This window comes from Ambystoma mexicanum, chromosome 7p (genome assembly GCF_040938575.1).
Source record: "Ambystoma mexicanum isolate Mex_15411 chromosome 7p, UKY_AmexF1_1, whole genome shotgun sequence".
NCBI lineage: Eukaryota > Metazoa > Chordata > Amphibia > Caudata > Ambystomatidae > Ambystoma > Ambystoma mexicanum.
In genome coordinates, this window is record NC_090939.1 from 120,924,273 (window position 1) to 120,945,857 (window position 21,585).

Sequence of the window (21,585 nt, forward strand, 5' to 3'; positions counted from 1 at the left end):
GAGTGTAGTGATTCCATGGAAAAACAGGAGATATGTCATGATACCCACACCTTGCTTGCATTCATGTTGGGGCGGTACCCTTGGCCGACACCCATCTTGGAGATCACACAGAATACTCTTTAGAATAATCTTTAGAGATCACTTCTTTGATATCCTCTATTGATTTAATTAGGAAACAGTGTCATGTACCTTAATAAAGCAATAGAACCCGAGGGGGGGGGGTCATTAATGCTAATAATGCTTTCGGGGCAGCAGTGCAGCAGTTACAACTGAGCAGTAATGCCCCCCATGGGTTCTGTTGGGGGGTGTGTCCTGACCCCCAGCAATCCCTGTAAGCCCCCCAGCACACAAGGACTTACTCGACACACGTCCTTCTGGCTCGGGCTTCCCGGTCCCACTGTCGTGGCCGGGAACGCCCCGTTTCTTTATGCTGCACGCGGCGGCGTGCAATGTCATGCCGCCGCGGGTGCGCCCCGTCATCGGGCAGCGCCACACTCCTCCTTTTTTCAGGAGGACAACAACAAACATTTAAATACTACTGCAAACCAACTATCACTACAACGATAACCACATCTAAGACCCAGTTCCAAAACACCCCTTTACTGACATCCGCCCGGGTCCCTTTATTTAACAGTTATCACCATCAGGATCCTCAGACAAATGTCCCAATACGTAGTCGCTGAGGTGAGCGGGTTTTCCTCGCCCAGCCCTCTGGGGGTACTGCCAGCTCACCTCCGTCACGGGTGATCTGTCCACAGGCATCGTTCGGGCCAGGGACTCAGGCAGGCAGGGTCCTCAGGAACCACCCTTAAATCCGGATCAGGGGGCGGGTCAGGTCTCGGATCCCCTATCTTCTTGAAGAAGCTTACATTGCAGGTTACTGCAGACCTTCCGTCCGAGGCAGTCACCATGGATCCCTTGACTGCAACGACGTCCAGCGGGTCAGGCTCATACGGAAGGGAGAGCTTTCCATGAGGGTGTCTATTTCGAATGAGGACCTCATCACCCGGCTCCAGCTGCTGCGGGCTAAGTCCTCGCCGGATTTCTCCCCCACCTCCGGTAACAGCCCCCGAGGGCACCGTTTGAATAACGCCTCTGCCGGGGCCACTCCGGTGGAGGCATGTGGGGTGGTGCGGTACACCCTCAGGAATTGATAGAGAGCTCTTTGGAGGGATTGCCCCTGACCTGGGTGATTCTAAAGGTCTTGTTCAGAGTCCTCATCAGCCGTTCGGCTTCGCCATTTGCCCTTGGCCAGAGGGGTGTGATCTTCCTGTGTAGCACCCGCAGCTCTCCATTAGCTCCAAGAATTGCTCGCTCTGGAATGGCGCCCCGTTGTTCGAGCACAGTGTGTGAGGGAAACCATGGGCCTCAAAAACTTTTTCTACGGCCACCACCACATGCTCAAACGCCACCGACTCCACGAATTCCACTTCCAGGTATCTTGAGTATTCGTCGACCAGCACCAGGAAGTGGGTGCCCATCGTGGTAGAGCCAAAGTCTGCATGAACTTTGTAGGGTCGTGTCCCCCGAGGCATCGCCTCTATGGCAGGCTCACGCTGCAGGGGAGATGCCGCCTGACACCAAACGCAGGCCGCCACAAATTAGTCCACTTTGCGTTCCAGTTCCGGGAACCACACTTTCAATCTTAGTCGGGCTTTAGTCGTGGCGGCGCCCTGGTGTCCACGGTGAGCAAGGGTGATCACCTTGTTCACCTTGGATTGGGACACAACAATGCGATCTCCCCTGAGCAGAAGACCGGATGCTGAAAAAGAGAGCTCCTCCCGGAACTTCCACACCTGCTCCAGTCCAGTTCTGGCCTCCTGAGTGCGCCCCGCCAGGGCCTCCAGCACCGACTTCCAGGAGCCATGCTGCATGGAGTGCCTCATGATTTAGAAACACTCATCTTCCGCTGCAGGAGCTTCGAGCTCCTCCAGGGGCATTGCATTCGGCATGGCCACCTCCACCACCACACATACATGTTCATCGGCTTCTTCCGCACATGTGTCATGGTCTTCCTTCCCAGGCGCACCCAGGTGTCTTGAGATATAGTCCGCTGCATTGTTCACCCCTGGCCGATACACCAAGGTGACTCCGTATTCCAGGAGAGCGAGCATCCACCGCTCAATCCTTGCCGGCGGCTTGGACGATGACCCGGCCAAGATAGGAAGCAATGGCTTGTGGTCTGTCACCACCGTCACCGGGCGTCCGAGGACGTAGAGCCGGAAGTGCCACCAGCCCCAGAGCACCGCCAGCGCCTCGCGCTCAATCTGGGAGTACCGTTCCTCTGCATCCGACAGCGCTTTGCTGGCGTAAGCCACCGGGCGGACACCCCCATCATGGTCAATCTGCGTCAACACGGTGCCCAAGCCGAATGGGCTGGCATCGACAATGATCTCCGACGGCAACGCTGGATAGAAGAAGGCCATGGTATCCTCTGCTGCCAGGGCACCCCTGATGTCATCGAATGCCGCCTGTTCAAGCGGACCCCAGTTCCAGGTAGTATCTTTCCTTGTCAGTGCTCTGAGTGGTGCCGACCCGGAGGCAAGATTTTGGATGAACCGTCCACAGTATCTAACCATACCTAGGAAGCTCTGCACATCGGACACGGATTCCGGAGACTGCGCCTTTTTTAATGTCCTGGACCTTCTTGGGGTCCGGTGATACACCCCCTTCTTTGAATACAAAGCCAAAGAACTCTATCGATGGTCTCAAAAACTCGCATTTCTCCTTGTGGAGGGGGAGGCCCAGGGACTGCAACCTCTCAAACGTTTTTGCCAGCCGCCTCAGATGGTCCACCTCAGTCCTTGCAAACACCAGGATATCATCACTGATATTCAAGACACCCTCCAGATCTGCTAGGGCTCCTCAGATGATATTTTAGAACACCTCCACCGCCGAAGACACACCAAAGCTCAGTCTTTTGTAGCGGTATGGCCCTCGGTGTGTAGTAAAGGTGGTAATATACCTCAACTCGGGGTGGAGAACAACCTGGTGGTAGCCCGCTCGGAGGTCCAGCTTTGAAAAGAAGTGAGCGCCTTGTAACTCGGCAATTATGTCATCAATTGTCAGGGTGGGGTGCCTCTCTCTCTTGATAGCTTTATTCGGCAGACTAATGTCGACACAGATTCTGACGGCATCTGGTTGTTTGGGTTTCCGGGCCACTACAATTGGGAACACCCAGGGAGTTGGACCCTCCACCTTCTCAATTATGTAAAGATTGACCAAGTTATCGAGCTCCTTGTCGACATGTTCATGAAGGTGAAAGGGTACCCTGCGATGTTTCAGGGCGATGGGCTGCAGAGATTCATCAATATGCAGCATCACTGGGTCACCAGCCATCTGTCCGATGGTGTCCAGTCAACTCGTCGAAAAAAAACTGGTCGACTGCAATTTGGTCGACGCAATTTGGTCGAAAACCATTTCGTCGAAAAAATTTTTTTATTTATATATTTATTTTTGGGGTTTTCGTTTAGTTAAAAAAGGGGTTTTTAGAGAAAAAAAGGGGGTTGGGGGGGACCCCCCCAAAAAAAAAAAAAAAAAGGGTTAAAATAGAAAAAAAAAATTTCGACGAAATGGTTTTCGACCAATTTGCTTCGACCATTTGTCTGGTCGACCAATTTTTTTCGACTAATTGACTGGCAACCCTGTCCGATCCCATTGAACAGTGCAGCATACTTCTCAAGCAAGTCATTGATGTCCTCCAAATAGACCGAGCATGCAAAGCTGACGATGCCGAGGGCCTCCGCCGCTGCACAGCTCAACTTGGTATTGGTGCTCACCGGTGTTACGTAGAAGCGTGCCATGATTTGCGAGCCGTCATGCTCCACCTTTGCCACAAAAGCACCATCCAGTGGGATAGGGTCCAGACCACCGAAAGCGAAGATGCAGGCTTTCGGTGCTACCAACTTAGGAGACATGTCAATAGCATCATAGTGTCCCCAGGCCATCACATTGATGGACGCCCCCATGTCCACCGGGACTGGAGACCGATTGACTTCCACCACGCACCTTGGCTGCCTCCTGTTCTTCCCTTTCAGGATCCCCACGCTGGTGACGAAGAAAATGTTCTCTTCCTCCTCTTCGTCTGCCTCTTCCACTTGGGCGTCTTCTTCACTCTGGTCCACCTGAGCGACGTTAGGCGGTCTGCCCTGGTGAAGGAGACTGGACCGGGCCGGGCCTCACGGCACCATCACAGGCATGGCCGCCTGGCACACCCTCGAGAAGTGATCTGGCAGCCCACACCTTCCGCATGTCCTTCCGGTCGTGGGGCATTCCGTTGGGTAGGGCAGGTCATACCCACACTTTTGGCAGGATTCCCCTGCCCTCCCGGCTCTGTCCTGGGGTCCGCCGCCAGGTGCCTCTGCCACCGCGCCACATCGCACACACCTCCTTGGTCTTGATGGAGCGTGACCCAGCCTCCATTCTAGCTGCCCTCGCCTCAGACACTTCATGGCATCTCCCCAGTTCTAGGATGCGTGGCAGCGTGATTCCGGGCTCCCTCAACACTTGGCGCCTGAGCTTGCCCGAGGAGCATGCCTGGATGAGCATGGTCCTAATTATGTCCTCCACATCGCCCCAGGCACAAGCGAGCGACAGGCGCCTCAGACGCCCATAGAACGTGTCCAAAGTCTCGTCCTCTTTCTGTTTGGCGGACAACATCATGAAGCGTTCATAGTCCGCGTTGGCAAGAGGCAGAAAATGGCCTTGAAGCGTGGTTTTCGCCTGACCGTAGGATCCATCCCCTGGTGGAAGCGATTCAAAGCTCTCCTGGACCGAGGGCCCTGCCGAGTACAACATGGTTGCCAGCCTGCTGTCATCATTAACCACTTGAGCGGCCCAAAAGGACATGTCCAGGCAGTCAACCCACCTATTCCATCTGGGCCCCAAGCTAGAAGGTGGGCCTGAGACATCAAACTCCGGGATGGGCTGCAAGGCTGCGTGTGCACATGCCTGGGCCATGGCAGGAAGGATTGGCTGGACAACAGGTGCTACCACTTGCTGCACTGGAGTCACCGGGCCTTGAGGCCCTGCTTGAGCAAATGGAGGCTGCTGCACCTCTACTGGTTGTGCACCGTCCTGATCTTCAGTATCACTCAAGAGTTCGAGCGCACAGGCACCCCCAGTATGGAAAATGGAGGCCACAACTCAAACTCTGATCCACCTCCAGGCACAGGAAAGTTCTCCATGGGAGCGAAGATGGCAAGAACACACTTTCCCCCCTCCACGGGTAATCCTTAACAGCCCAGTCCCAGCCACCAGGCCTGATGATTCCAGGAAGCAAAATGAAGAGCCACTGCAACACACCTCTGTGATGATGAAGAAGATGACAAAGCAGCAGGGGCACCAGTCTGATAATGAAGAGGATGAAGAAAAGCCCCAGCCTTCAGCTGTTCCAAAAATTGAGTCAAGGAAGAATTATGGGCTATGCAGGCCCAGCCATTGTAGCCCTCCTCCTCGCTTGCACTCGACGTAGAAGACCCAACATTCGACAAAAAAATCAAAATTCGGGCATAGGCACACATATTAAACTGTCCGCTAGCAGTGTGTCCAAAAATTAGGCCTGGATGCCACTCACCGCCCAGACCGGAGCTCTGTGAAGTCCACGGCCTGATTATTCAAAATGACTGCCAGCCGCGTGGGTGAAGCACGGCCTACGGCATGAAACGTCAGCAAGATTCCGTTTCAGGAAGAAAAATTGCTGATTCGTCACCGCCGGGCCAAGGCATCATTCCCCACTCGTCGCCACTGTTGGGGGGGTGTCGTGACCCCCAGCGATCCCCATAGGCCCCCCAGCACACAAGGACTCACTCGAAACACATCCTTCTGGCTCGGTCTTCCTGGTCGCACTGTCGCGGCCGGGAACGCCCCTCTTTATGCTGCACGTGGCGGCGTGCAACATCACGCCGCCGCGTGCGCACCCCGTCATCGGGCAGTGCCACAGGTTCTATGTACTCATTGTTTATTTTTCTCAAGTTGTTAAACGGCGTGTAAACTTTTTTCAGCTTGAGAAAAACTACCAAAGGAAGCATGGCCACCATGGAACAGGGTAAAGGGAACTACACAGAGTCCCTTCTCTGTTTCCATGGTGGACATGGTTGGATCGGTGCTGTGCCCGGCGTAGGGAAGGACAGAACAGCACAGGTAAATGGGATAGGCATAAGGAGGGGGAGACAAGATGTGGGAAAAGGGGGTAGGGTGAGGGGAATGAGAAGGGGATGCGGCACCGTTAGAGCACACACTTACCTACAACCCGGCGAGGGAAGATTGTGGCTTTTCACTCGGAGGAGGCTCGGAGCGGGGTCTTTTCTGGTGCAGTAAAGACCCCATTCCCAGTCACCTCATTGGCTGGGAGCCCTGACACACCCCCTTTGCCAGGTACTAATATGGAATTAACTCCTTCTGATGATATAGAAGAACGCTTGCCCTGAGGGGGTTGCTACCTGCCTTATGTAGCAAACCTCGATTCCAGCTTCATCGCACTCTCTCAAACTAAGCCATACTACCAAACGCAATGCCTTAGGGAAGTGGGGGCCACAGGATGGTGACGATGATGGCCATCCGAGACAAAGGAAACTATATTGGGCTAATGGAGACTGATTACAATTGGAGCATTCCCCAAAATACAAGGTGGGCAGATCCAACATGGACCCCTGCAATGTTGCTGATACTCCAAGTAAATAACATGGGTACTCTGACGAAGAGCTGTGCCCCCAGAATACTTTACTGTCTGGAATGTGTTCACGTGCGCTGAACTGGCTGTGACATATAAGGCCAGTCCACGTGACCGGACCCCGCAGGGGAATCTTGAAGCCCTAACATCATTATTGGTGCGTTTAAGGAAGCCTTCACAATGGGGCTGGCCAATGGAGATTTTAGGGTCTGTCCTCGTGGTTGGGAAGCACAGAGAATGTTTTAAGGCTCACTGAGATTTTTTTAGTAGCTGTCCTCATAATTGGGACACACAGAGGCTGACTTGAAGCCTTGGGCTGAGCAGAAAAAGGAATTCGAGTCTTACTGTGGTGGGGGGTCCATCTGTTCTCGCATGCCCCTTTAAGTGGCTCAGGCAGACACCTTAATAGATAGCAAATTGGCCGCAGGTATATTTAGTTAGTGGACGCCCTACACGTCCACATTCACGCTCACAGAGCAACGCAACAGGGCTATTCACCGTTTTTAAACAAAAGGTTGATGTAGTGTGTGCAAGAGTTGTGCCTCTACATTATAGAGCTCTGCTCCTCTGTTTGAGAGGTCCACCAAAGACCTCCTTCTCCAAGGGAGCTCCGACAAAACACAGGCTCTAGGGACCTAGCTGGTTGGAGGTGTCATGCCATCCTCACACTGAGAGACAGGGCCTCAGCTTGACGCTAAGCGAGACTCTGCACCAAAGGTTTCTGCGGGGGAGGTGCAGAAGGTTGCTATTGCCCTAGTAACAGGATGAGCTCTTGAGGCACTTCCGCGGCGCTGCCGGTAAGGCACGCAACGGTTGGAAACCCTGATCAACTGTTATGACTTGGCAATTTATTTATGTTGGCGCCACTCCGAAACACAATTGCCGGCAGCAGGTAATTATCACCTGACAAGTTGACAAAAAATAAAAAAAAATGCACTTTATGTCCGCAGTAAATGGCGATGATTTACAGTACCATTCATCTGTGCTTTATTAAACCCCCTCCAACTGGGAAAATCCTTTTCCTGAAGAAAGCCTCAGCAGCAGGAAATATCTTGGGGGCGGGAGAGGGAACGTTCTGCTACTAAGACCCCCCCATGACACGACACAATGGCGGGAAAGCACATACAGGCGATGCTACAAAGCGCTAGTCAAAACGAACTTCACAGGGCACCCATGGAATGGGAGGCCATCAACAAAAACAAGCTCTATGGGCTACAAAAGAGACTGCCGTAGGGACATTGTTGGCACGTTTCGATTGTTTATGTGAGTTGTCGGAAACGTGCATATTTGGCATGAAACTCGCAAATAGCAATTATGTATTGCTAGCTATACGAAGGTGGAAAGACTAGGTTTGTGGGCGTTGGTGCGTAAAGAGGTGCAGAATTTGTGAAGGGTAGGTTGGCTTCGCAGAACCCTGCTGCTGCTTGCAAAACTCTCCAAATTTCTTGCTTTCATGTCAAGATGCTGGCTTCTTGAACCAGTCAGTGAATTAGCCAATTGTCAGCCCTTTGCATTTTAAAATTAATTCATAGGGCCTCATTATAGACCATGGGTACCGTTGTTTCCGGATCGGCAAACTCTGAGTCTGCCTACTGTGGCCACTTTGCCCGACAGGTCTGACCCTGCCAGGCGAGCGGCAACGGTTGGCAGACCAGTCATGGAAGCACCGGCACCCTTAGCAACGGTGCAATTGCTTCTGTGTCCCCACTCTCAAAGAGTCCTCAGTCACTCTGTGGAAATGGGGACTTACATTTTACCGGCGCCGGACTTCCCGGGCTGCCGGACTCCGAGTCTCCCAAGGACACTGGGCAATCAGGCGCAAATAAAATGTTACCAGTATGGCGGCAACCCGCTGGTAGCACTGGCAGGGTTGCCGGCGGACTCGTAATGAGGCCCAGAGACCCACACACCATTTAAACCCTCATATGACCTCCAATTCAGCCAGTGTAGTGCCCAGCGGTAATTCAGCGTGCAGGCAAGGGCCAGACACCCAGCGCTGGTCATTGGGACAGATTTTGCCAGGTTCGAGATCGGACAAAAACATTTCTCACGGGATCCCAGAAACACTAGGCCCAAAGTCGTGTGAATTACCCACTACACTGGTTGCAATACTTGTTCATATTCCTGACAGGATTGTCCTCCTCAGGAAATATTCAAGAAGAGCTTTATAAAGATGTCCACCTTTTCTAATTTCCTACCATCATGAGGAAAGAGCCCCTTTCTATAATAATGTATTCATCTCCTGAAATGTTAAAGTGTGGGGGGTGGGTGTGCGGAGAAAAATCTCATGAGTTTCCCCTAACCTTAACTGACCACCATCCGCTCTCTCCCCCCACCACGCGTGAATCCCGGCTTCTCATATCTTCCTGGTCTTAATGAAATGAGTGCCACTGGGCTGTGTAATAATAACACAGAGAATGTAGTTGCAGCGTGAACTATGTAAGTATAGGGGTAGAGGGGTAGAAGCTGCAGTGCAATCCTTCACATGGGGACTGGACTTACATTGCATGTGTTAAATATGTCAATGGATGGTGTTTGCTATTGGTCACCAATCGACGGGTGATTAGTGCCTGATCATTGGACAATCCTGGACCTGCCTTGGTCCTCTACATGACCAGTCGCAAATGCTTTTTACTGCCTCCAGTATCCTACCTGTGGATGCTTAGCCATCCACTGGAGACTGTACAGCAGGACAGAAAGAGATGTTGACTCTAGTTGCATCTTAGAACATTCTGTGTGAGTGGGTATATAGACTGTTCATTTGGGTATGTCCCTTAGGAGCAGATAGATGTGAATGGAAGGGGTATTGTCTATAGGGGCGGGTGACCCTATTTCATGTGAGTAGGTATATAGGGTGAGTTCAGTCTCTGAGTTGTGTTCTAATGGGCACGATTTATCCCGTGGGAAAAAATGCTCTCCTATAATGCGGTAGTCTGTATACATATGAAGTGCTGAGGTCCTACTGGAAGGGAAGGCCATATTCGGCTGCTGGAATTACCATTCTCCACTGCAGTGGTGCCGGTTCTGCAGGAGCACTGCACTCTTAGGCAGTGTGTACGTTCTACTGCAGTAAAAACATTGGACCTAATTCACAGAACGGTTTCCAATGGGGTTTGGCCATTGTACAATGCTTCTGTGAATTAGGCCCGCTGCCTGGAGTGGGTGTATTCTCCAGGAGCAAAAACAAAGAGGTGATGGCTGGAAGGTTTAGAATTAATCTTAACCACTGGCAAGGCTCTGGGCAACCCTCCAGACCACCGTTCTTCGCCTGCCAAGCCATTACAGAAGGGAACGACCATATGCAAATCAGGCTTGGCCCCACCCCAAAAGGGGCAGTCCAGCCCGAACTGCTAGGCCACATCCCCTCTGCACGAGACCACAAGCATCCCCAAAACATGTTTCGCCCTTGTTGGGGCTCATCAGTGAGGAGTAGCTTGGGTCTCTAGGCCCAGCAGGCACGGGACCCACGTCTGGGCATACCCGTCCCACTCGGGGTGACATAGCAAAAACAAAGAGGTGATGGCTGGAAGGTTTAGAATTAATCTTAACCACTGGCAAGGCTCTGGGCAACCCTCCAGACCACCGTTCTTCGCCTGCCAAGCCATTACAGAAGGGGATGCTTGTGGTCTCGTGCAGAGGGGATGTGGCCTAGCAGTTCGGGCTGGACTGCCCCTTTTGGGGTGGGGCCAAGCCTGATTTGCATATGGTCTTTCCCTTCTGTAATGGCTTGGCAGGCGAAGAACGGTGCTCTGGAGGGTTGCCCAGAGCGTTGCCAGTGGTTAAGATTAATTCTAAACCTTCCAGCCATCACCTCTTTGTTTTTGGTATTCTCCAGGAGACCTTGCATGCTGAAAGGAATACACTTATGAGAGAGTGAGAATTGTTTAAAAGATGCAATGTATTATTTGGTATATTTTGCGGTCGTGGGTGTATTCTGGTGGGGTGGTATATTTTGTGGAATTCGCATGTATTGTGAAATTAAATGGAATTTGCGAGCTTGGAAATGGGTATATTCTCTGTAAGTGCCATCCAATGACAGTGGCATGCTCTGGGACAGTGGGCATTTTTCTGTGTGGGCGAAGGCTATCATTTGTTAGAATTGTTTGCAGGGTTGGCTGAGGGTAGATTCTTTGCAAGGGGCATATTGTAAGAAAGCGTGTATTATCTGTTATAAAGCATATTCGGAAGAAAGGTGTGCAGCTTGTGCCAGAGTATGCATGCCCTGGCTGTGGTAAGTGCACTGTGTGGCAAGAGTTACGTTTTGTGACAGTTGGGATACCGTGAAGGCAGTGGGCACATTTATGGGGGATCAGTGCCCATTTCCTGCAGGAGTGGTCGAGGGTATATCTGTGCAAGGGTATGTATTCTCATGATATCTTTATGTCCCATGAAAGACAGTATTTTCTGTGGTAGTGGCGGATTTCTGTGGGTTGGTGTAGTCGGTTCCATGTGATAATGTCCCCACAAACATGTCGCCCGGCAAAAAAGTCACCAACAAATGGTCGTTTTTTACAGGGACATGATCATCCCATTGAACATGCTGGGGACACGCCCGCAAACCCCTCAAACCTTTTTTTTTTTTGTTCAAGGGGAGCAGGGTATACCCCCGCAACCCATGCTCCCTTTGACCCCATATATATGGTCACCATATATAATTTTGCCATGACATTTTCCCAGCGACGTCATGTATGGCGACCATATATATATATATGCATGATATTACTGTATACCGTATAGTCTATGAGTGTGTGTTTTTACTCTCCTTATCTTGCAGAAGTGGGTATGTGGTGTAGAAGGGAAAATGTTGTATGGGAGTGAGTATTTTATTTGGTCATGGGTGTATTGTATGCGGGCTGGCATGTAATGTGGGAGTGGGTATGCGCTGCACGCACGTGTATATTTTATGGGAGCAGGTATGGCACGCAGTTAAGGCGTTCTATTTTGAAGTGGCTGCATTCTATGAGACCAGGCATTTTCAACAGGAGAGATCACATCATATGGCAGTGGGTGTATGTTGTGGGAATGGGGGGAGGAGGGAGTATTCTGCAGAAGTTTAATCACAGACAGGTGCAGTGTGGGTCCTGCGATTTATGCCTAAGAAGGTAGGTAATTACAGGTCCTGGCACTTTCACAAATTCCCAGTTTTTAAGTGTGTCTGCTCAGTGTGGGCTGGAGGGTGTTATCTGATGACATGATTCCCATACCAACATCCCCGCCTGACCCTCCGCAGAGCTCTACTGCCAATGGGTGAAGGAGTCAATAAAATACTTACCTGCTGTCGTCTCTGTACCACACAAAGTCGGGCCTGGGCACCGCTGAGGCCTCACACCGCAGGAAGGCGGTCTTGCCCACGATGCCTTCAACACTTTTGGAGTCTGTGATGGTTGGTGGATCTGCGGGGGTAAAACAAGTACTTTAGAACTTTCCAGGATGGTCGAGTCATTGCCGCTTCACTTCTGCATGGCCACACTTAACAGTAAAACAGCAAGCACTTAGTGGAACTCTTCAGAAACCCAAAAGAACATGGAATGGAAAACGGCCAGAGGGTACGCAGAAGTGCAGGCATCATTCGTAGTGCCTTAAAACATGAGTGTTGTTAAGCAAGACACTCCCATTGAAAGTACTTGCACAGTATTTTCGGGTGTTCAGATCTTCTCCCAAATGTGTACACAAGCAGCCCTAGCTACATGTTGTGTGCCAGCCACGAGTACTGGGATGCCACTTGTTCACACGTGTTTCAGCTGGTCCTTAAAACCCAACCACATGAACACGAGGGTTATTTTTTCTCTTGACCAGGTTCTAGACCATGCCTTAACAGTTGGAGCATTAGCCCTTTAAATCAGTGCTTGCTGGCATCTTGTGATATCTGTTTCGGTCCCACCCACAATACCCTATTGGTGGATCTGGCGTCATGTGACCTTAAACAAAATGAATAATTCTTGGCATCACTTTGACTACTGAATGGCCACATGGCTGCCTACATACCTGCCAGTGTTCTCTGAGGGCATTCCAAGCAGTCCGGCTGGTTCTACGGCAAGGCAATAGGTCCCGGACAGCCAGAGTGTCACAAGGATGGGGCGCTATATTCGTAGCAGAGGAGAGCGCAGTAAAACACCATTTCATTTGAGGTGGCATCATTCCTTGCCATAGTGCTGAGAGCAGTACTAACCAGTTGGAAAGAGACGTCCAGTGTGGCACTACCAAAATCACACTCCATCTGATGGCAGAACCACTCAACGTTCACGTTCCGCCACCTGACCTTATCTGCAGTACAAAGGTCAGAAATGTGAATATCCCTGGGTGGCATATCCCAAGCCTGAAGTGGAGAGTGGGGCAGTTGGTTGGGACATGGAGTGAGAGAAGGTAGAACACAAGAAGACGAGAGGAGGCCAATCGCATCATGTAGAGACGAAGGGAAGGGGAGGCCAATCACAACATGGAGAAACAAAGGGAAGGGGGGTTAATCACAACATGGCAAGAAGAAGGGGAGAGGAGGCCAATCACAACATGGCGAGAACAAGGGGAGAGGAGTCCAATCACAACATGGCGAGAACAAGGGGAGAGGAGGCCAATCACAACATGGAGAAACGAAGGGAAGGGGGGTTAATCACAACATGGCAAGAAGAAGGGGAGAGGAGGCCAATCACAACATGGCGAGAACAAGGGGAGAGGAGTCCAATCACAACATGGCGAGAACAAGGGGAGAGGAGGCCAAACACAACATGGAGAAACGAAAGGAAGGGGGGTTAATCACAACATGGCGAGAAGAAGGGGAGAGGAGGCCAATCACAACATGGCGAGAACAAGGGGAGAGGAGTCCAATCACAACATAGAGAGAAGAAGGGGAGAGGAGGACAATCACAACATGGCGAGAAGAAGGGGAGAGGAGGCCAATCAGAACATGGCGAGAAGAAGGGGAGAGCAGGGCAATCAGAACATGGCAAGAAGATGGGAAAAGGAGGCCAATCACAACATGGCAAGAAGAAGGCGAGAGGAGGCCAATCGCAACATGGAGATAAGAAGGGGAGAGGAGGCCAATCACCACATGGAGAGACGAAGGGAAGGGGAGGTTAATCACAACATGGCAAGAAGAAGGGGAGAGGAGGCCAATCACAACATGGTGATAAGAAGAGGAGAGGAGGCCAGTCACAACATGGAGAGAAGAAGAGGAGAAAAGGCCAATCACAACATGGCGAGAACAAGGGGAGAGGAAGCCAATCACAACATAGAGAGAAGAAGGGGAGAGGAGGACAATCACAACATGGAGAGAAGAAGGGGAGAGGATGCCAATCACAACATGGTTAGAAGAAGGGGAGAGGCGGCCAATCACAACTTGGCGAGAACAACGGCAGAGGAGGCCAATCACAACATGGAGAGACGAAGGGGAGAGGATGCCAATCACAACATGGAGAGAAGAAGGGGAGAGGAGGCCAATCACAACATGGCAAGAAGGAGGGGAGAGGATGCCAATCACAACAAGGAGAGAAGAAGGGGAGAGGAGGCCAATCACATCATGTAGAGACGAAGGGAAGGGGAGGCTAATCACAACATGATGAGAAGAAGGGGAGAGGAGGCCAATCACAAAATGGCGAGAACAAGGGGAGAGGAGGCCAGTCACAACATGGAGAAACGAAGGGAAGGGGAGGTTAATCACAACATGGCAAGAAGAAGGGGAGAGGAGGCCAATCACAACATGGCGAGAACAAGGGGAGAGGAGTCCAATCACAACATAGAGAGAAGAAGGGGAGAGGAGGACAATCACAACATGGCGAGAAGAAGGGGAGAGGAGGCCAATCAGAACATGGCAAGAAGAAGGGGAGAGGAGGGCAATCAGAACATAGCAAGAAGATGGGGAGAGGAGGCCAATCACAACATCACAACATGGCAAGAAGAAGGGGAGAGGATTCCAATCACAACATGGCAAGAAGAAGGGGAGAGGGTTCCAATCACAACATGGAGAGAAGAAGGCGAGAGGAGGCCAATCACAACATGGAGATAAGAAGAGGAGAGGAGGCCAGTCACAACATGGAGAGAAGAAGGGGAGAGGATGCCAATCACAACATGGTTAGAAGAAGGGGAGAGGCGGCCAATCACAACATGGCGAGAACAACGGCAGAGGAGGCCAATCACAACATGGAGAGACGAAGGGGAGAGGATGCCAATCACAACATGGAGAGAAGAAGAGGAGAGGAGGCCAATCACAACATGGCAAGAAGAAGGGGAGAGGATGCCAATCACAACAAGGAGAGAAGAAGAGGAGAGGAGGCCAATCACAACATGGAGAGCAGAAGAGGAGAAAGGCCAATCACAACGTGGAAGCACATTTACATGTTCATTTTGTCCTTTTGTCTTGTGCTCCTTCTACGCCCCCAAATGACTCAAAAAGGCCTTATATAAGATGTACATGAGCTTTTACACCTTACTTTTACCCTTCATTTTGCACCCCGGCGCTGAGAAAACTTCCCCATTGTGAAAAGGAACAGAATGATTTGAAATAGATTAGGATCTGCCAAAACTTGGCCGAGCTCTCCTAAGAAAACCTAACTTTTTCTGAATTTCCTTAACCACCTGTCATCCATTTCTGTTCAACTCTCTGGTCCCATGTTGGTAGGCTGTTAGATGCACAGTCAGTGCCCCCCTGTGAGCCTCTTGAAACAGTTAAGAAAGTTTCCCGCTTCGGCACCATCTGCTGATCTGCCCAGGAGTGTCTGGGGATTGGAAGGAGGAGTGTAAATTACTGATGTATGCATATCACTTTATATATGGGTTCATCCTGTGTTTAAGTGGTTCCATGTCTTTGTAGTGCGGCATTTTCAGCTCAGGGTCCTCTTTTGAGGGACTCATCACCTCATTGGTGGTTGGGCCTTTCCGCCCGCATTCTCCATTATGATCGCAGGAGGGCCCTCTTCTCCCTGCCCCACCCCTTCCCATCTTCTATGTTGACGCAGAGGCTCCTCCCCTTGCTCCCTGTCCTCTACACCACGCGGTGTTGTGTTTGTCACCAAGCCCACACCTATCTTGCGATTTGGCACCTGCCAATCTTTTTGCCCCCTAGTGCCGGTTCCGTCCATGCACCAAACCTCCCTGCCCCTATTATCCCCCTCCTTGCCCCATATTCAGCCCTTCCCCACCGTTCCCACCCCAGACACTTGTTTTTGCCTAATTGACATTGGCAGTGTGGTAAAGACCCATGCCACCATGTTGGGGCATTTGATACCCACTCTGCTAATGTCAGTGGGATTAACACATCAGCAGCATATTATTCGATGAGTTTTCTTCAATGAAAAACTCATTGGAAAATGTAGGGGGAAGGGGGTGTCTAAGGGGATATAAGGGGTGGCAGGGTGGGGAATTGGGAGTAAATAATAGGAGAGGGCGGCTTGGTGGGGGCACCCCTAATATAAAAACAAAGTTTTTCGATTCTTTTTTTGACAAAACATTTTTGGTAAAAATGTAATTGAAAAAATAACTGGAGAGATAATAGCATGGAACCCGTGGGAAGAGAAGAGAAGTGAGACACAGGCAGATCAAGAAGTGCTTCCGGGATTACACGGCTGTGCAAAATGGTGACACCAGGGCTAGGACTCGGGTGTCCTTGATCCTCATCCAGATACTCTAAGCATGGTACCTGCTCTGCGAACATCTCCTGGTACTTGCCTTAATATTGCCGGCCCTACAGCTCTACCAGTCTACCTCTCTCGCATTGTCCAGCCAATCAGCTTGCACGATATGTTGCGGTAGGCAGACTGTCCCTTGGCAGGACTGCTGAAGCGAGAATGTCTAGTAGTGTGACGGAGGCTGCGAGAATAAGAGGGCAAGGCCCCTAGGGATGCTCTTCGCCAACTATCTCAGGTGCATGCCAACATTGGCAGCCATTTTGCACATGTCTGCCTTCCGCATTGCAAAATGGTGAGCGATTCTACACATTGTGAGCTACTGAATGTTTTATCATTCTAATCATTTAATACTGACAGTGGCTGTATGCTGCTTCACATGACGTATGCCTGTGAACCCCCTCCTTTGTCCCCAGTCTTTTTTTCTTCAACCCCTTACTTTTTTCCACTTGCTTTTGCTCTCCTTTCTTAGTTTTGACTGATTGGGGGTGAAGCAGCCAAATGAAAACTGTTGTCATGTCTCGGGAAGATAGCTCAGGGGCAACGTGCTCACCTTGGAAGCAAGACGACACGGAGACCCACAGGTTTGATCCCCAGGTCCGCGCTTAAATAACCTATCATATCATGGTAGAAGACTGAGGAGATGGACTGGTCTAAGTACTTCATTCCAAACATGGAAGAAGGAGCTTTGAAAAAAGAACTGGAGAAGGCTGAGAGGAGCATGCCCCCAAGGCAGCAGGAGCGGGCGTGGTGTGCCATTACAGCATACAAAATGGAGGTGCACTGCAGCAGGGCAGCAGTTCTTTCACTTCCCACCCAAGCTTCACAATTGCAGGCCAAAGATGTGAGTATGTCATGGCAAATGACAAATGGTGGACACTTGTCTCTGCAGTGCTGTGAGGGTCTGCATCATTTTGGCTCTCCAGATACTTTGGACTACAACTCCCATCAGCCCTATTCAGCATAGCCAATGGTGAGGGACCATGGGAGTTGTAATCCAAACCATCTGTAAAGACACCGGATGCAGACCCCTGGCTTAGCAAAAATCCCGAAATTATTGGCTTTGTCATTGCTTGTTTTCCCTTTGCTTGCTCCCCATCTTCTACTCCAACCCTACTCGTTTTCCTAATCCTCCCATCCCCTTCGTTTTTGCTCGTCTTTCTTCTTTTTCAGTATCCTAGTCTCTGTAGCGCAGGTTTAGCTGCTCACTGGGCTATTTTACCAGCTTACCTATTGTAAGTGCTTAGCCCAGCATGAGAACGTAAAGGAGGTCCAATTTGATTGAGACGGTAGTTATCTGGCATCCTCGCCTCCCACCAATCAATTTTAATTTAACATACGCTGCCATTCATGCTTCTTACCCAATGTATCTCTGGCTTGTTTCACAATACCACTAGCCCAACTGCCTTGGTCTGTTCAACCGGCCTGTCTTCTGTCAGAGACACTTGATTGACTTGTGATTGACAGCACTCATGCATATGATTTATTCAAGGTAGCTTCTCTCCGCAAGTAGGATCCCGTGCATGACCTTCCTTAGTCTTCCCGCGCATCGCACAGTGCATCGAAGACAGGGATATGCCCAAGAGTGATGAATTCTTCAGCTGGAGTCAGTCCTCAACTCTCGGTGCAACTCTCTTCTGGTTTGCAAAGCTGGATCTTCCATGAGTATCAACTCTAAAGCGCCTCCCGTAAGATGGACAAACCCCTTACTACTTAGCTCTATCTGCGTGCCTTTATTGAGGCACCTCAAGGTCCCACGTGGGGAACGCTGCCCACTGAAGTTGAAGGTCAACTGCTGCTGTTGGCCGCCATCTTCTTTCTTGACCTTCTTCACTGACCTGTGGGAAGAGCAGGCTCCCCTTTTTGAAGTCCTCACTTTCTGCTTGGACGCATTGTTCAATAGTGGTTGACCTTTTTCTGGTGCACGCCTTCACACAGCCTGCATGCTACTAGAATGTTCTGAGGGCACAGATAGCAATAAGCAGAAGCCATGTGATTCCGTCTTCAGAAGCCAGCTTCTTCGATGCAGCACTTTTTGTACTCAATCATGGTGATGCCAACTTTGCCACAAGGTGGACCCATGCCAATGTGCCAAACGGCAGAATATTTTGCCAGGGGGGATTCTCATGAACCCACTTTGCATACAGATAGAACAACTCCCTTCTGTATTGGCCAAGCTCCCTATCAATCACCGTCCTGTTTGTGTCACTTATTGCTCTGGGCACCATAGCCTCTCACTAGGTCTGGACCTACCTTGATATGCGCCTCTCTCCATCATTCCTTTCACTGCACCTTTCACCTGGTTCTCTGCCAGTGAATTGTCTCCAGTCATGCCTGTCTGCTCAAATCACCACCTTGCATGCTCCACTCGCATGGGAAATGCATGCCCTTCCCATCGGTTACATGTGATTATAACTAATCAATAAATAGCAAACAACACTTTGGTCTAAATATTTATAACAAAAAAAAAATATTGAGTTTATTTTTTATTGGGGGGTCCAGCCGAAGCCCCCTGTTTTGCTTCATTACTAATCCCACCCCAGCCCCCAACCCACTCTTGTTAATCCCTTACCCCAAACCTCAAATATATATTTAAAATAAATAGATTTTTTTTTAAATAAATGTTTAGATCACATTGCTGTTCGTTCGTTATTTTCCATTTGTTGTAATTACTGCATACCCTTCCCATCATGTTTCCTGATGGCGATGACCATATTTGAGTCTCGATCATGCAATTATTTTGGGCCAGTGACCTGCATCGAGTCCTCTGCGTCCAAATGACCTGGGACCATTTCTTCTCACAGGGACCTTGACAAATTTAAATAATAAATCTAATGGAAGTCATACAAGGAGTCAGGGGGGCTGAGGGTCTGATGCTTATGGCTTTGCTATTCCACAGTCCTGGGGCAGGTCAGGATGGTTGTTTTCTTGGGGTTTCCTTTTTTCACTTCTTTGAATCTAAGCTGTTGATGTTTTGGATCATTCGTGCCAAGCATGTTGGGGTGTTGCTCATCATCGCAGCCTTCTAAGTGATCAGGGCCATCTTGAAGGTGATGCAGGCTTCAAGGGGTAGCGAGTGCAGCTCTCTGAGGGCAGGTGTGTTGTTGTAGAGTTGTGTTGGTCCTGTGATAACGTGGATACCAGTTAGGTCTCTCAAGGGGAAGAAAGTGGGGGCATGGAGCCCTGCACGGCTAGCCTTCCTGCCATCCTGGTCTGAGATACCCAAGGCTTGGATGATGGTTCTATAACTTTTTGTATGGATGAAGGATTTTACTTTGTTGGACACCTAGAGCTGGTAGCCGGCTGTCTTGAGTGTTCTTAGCAATGTATGTCTTGAATGACAGGTCAAATTTGATGGTGAACCCCAAGGAATGTGTTTGTTTCTGTGAAGTGTTGTGACGGACCGCACTGTGAACCCCACTGAAGTCACATTACACAGATAAAACCATATATCTGCAGGTTACACATGGATTAGAGACCAGTAGAGGATATCTCTGGAGGACTTTGAAGAGGCCAGGAGCCATTTCCACTGGCATCAATGAAAGCAGGGACTTTACTGGAGTCTAGAAGACATTCGGGCTCATTACAAGTTTCCCGGTATCCGGCCTGTAATTCGGGCACGATACTGGGAAACTGCCCCTACTGTCTCTGCCACCTGATATCCCTGTATTATTGGGATATTATATTACAGGCGCCGTAGACGCTGGTAAATTCCCATTTCATTTGACTCCGTGGGATGGATTGACAGAATTACCAGCTCCGGTACTATCAGTGCCTGTGATTCGAGCATTTATTTGCCGGTAGGGGCCAGATCTACTGGAAGGTCAGGCTGCCGGTAGATCTGTGCCCCCATCACCAAATTTGTGTTTCCCCGTCCAGAAAAAAAAATTGTGGTGCCAGAATTACCTGCATTTTTAACCAGCATTTTTTCCAGACCGGGGATTGCTTAATGAGCCAAATGATGTGCTAAACGAGTGCTGTTTGACCACCAATAGCATAGCTTTCTGGAGATGAAGAAGAATTGAAACGAAATGCCTTGGAGACATGGGGATGCTAGGGACAAAACATGTAAATAGGTGAACTCATCCAAAACAGACAATACTTGTGTTTGTATATTTCTAGGCAGATCATAACCTGGATTGCATTTAAAATGATTTCATGCCACTTTTCTGAGTGTGCATTGCAGTGTTTGCATATACAGGAGATTCTTTCATACTAGGCACACACGATGAACATTTGTCGTGGGATGAATTTAGATGCAATGTACAGACATCTAAATGGGTCACCTTGTCTTCTCAGGAGACCCTTCTCGCACAGGCTGTTTGCCTGATTATGGGGTCCTTCGCGAAGCCCGTGAGCACGGGGATTCACCGCTAATCATACTCCATGTCCACAGTGACGCATAAGGGAACCTCGGCGCTCCGCTGCGCCCGCGGCACTGGAGGAGATGCGCCATCCAGCAGGCATGCCCCCTTTTAAGTACTGCAAGAAGCAGTATGGGGGCTGGTGGCAGCGCCATCCTGCCAGGTAAAGGACCTGTGCCTTCCTTTAATCCCCCGCATCAGTCGAACACATGCCCACCTATGCTACGTGCCCCGACTGCTCCCCCGCGCGTTCTTATCCTTCCGTGACCTAGTCTTGTCAGTGGGTGAGCATCCATCCTGTCCACGGTTACTGTGTCCTCTTATTCAAGGGCTTCTCTGGGTCATATTTTTAAATTCTGTTTGATTTTTTAGTTCAGCCTCAAAAATGATGTTGAAAGACATTGCATGTCCCAAAAAACACACAACATACTTAAATAAAGACTGCATAAGAAATCAGTGATACCTTAGGTCACTGGAATGTGTGCAATGACCTTGCTAAAAAGCAACAGATGTTTTGCTCAACACATATACAACAAACTATAATCAGAGCAACCACAACAACAGCAAACACATACATATCAACAGCAATCTCACCGTCCATCATAGCAATATCACCACAATTGCAACCACAATTACAATTACCTACACAGTAATACTCAAAGAGAAGTGTAGCAAATACACAGCAGCTGCACCCTCCATCACAACAACATGCACAATACGGCTACAACTAACATCAAACAACCACAACAACAATAACAACGCTTACTACAAGAGACCGCCTTCGGAACACAACACAACACTTGTAAAACAAAAGAAATTTAACACCAACAACACAGCAACACAGCTGCTCGGAGGTATGTTGGGCAACCGGTTCATGATTCGAGTCCATTTGCACCAACCAGCTCTATCATAGCTGCCCAGGAGTCCCAACACATTT

The 21,585-nt window shown here is 49.9% G+C and overlaps 1 protein-coding gene across 4 annotated transcripts in view; it reads right to left on the reverse strand.

The window, feature by feature from the left end:
- Positions 1 to 21,585, reverse strand: part of LSAMP (limbic system associated membrane protein) — a 1,269,728-nt gene that overhangs the window by 160,280 nt on the left and 1,087,863 nt on the right. For 3 of the 4 annotated variants that reach the window (XM_069635910.1, XM_069635913.1, XM_069635912.1), the window contains exon 5: positions 11,942 to 12,063. In XM_069635910.1, the coding sequence (XP_069492011.1) occupies positions 11,942 to 12,063 (122 nt within the window). The remainder of the gene's footprint in view (positions 1 to 11,941; positions 12,064 to 21,585) is intronic. The other variant, XM_069635911.1, reaches the window with a different exon arrangement.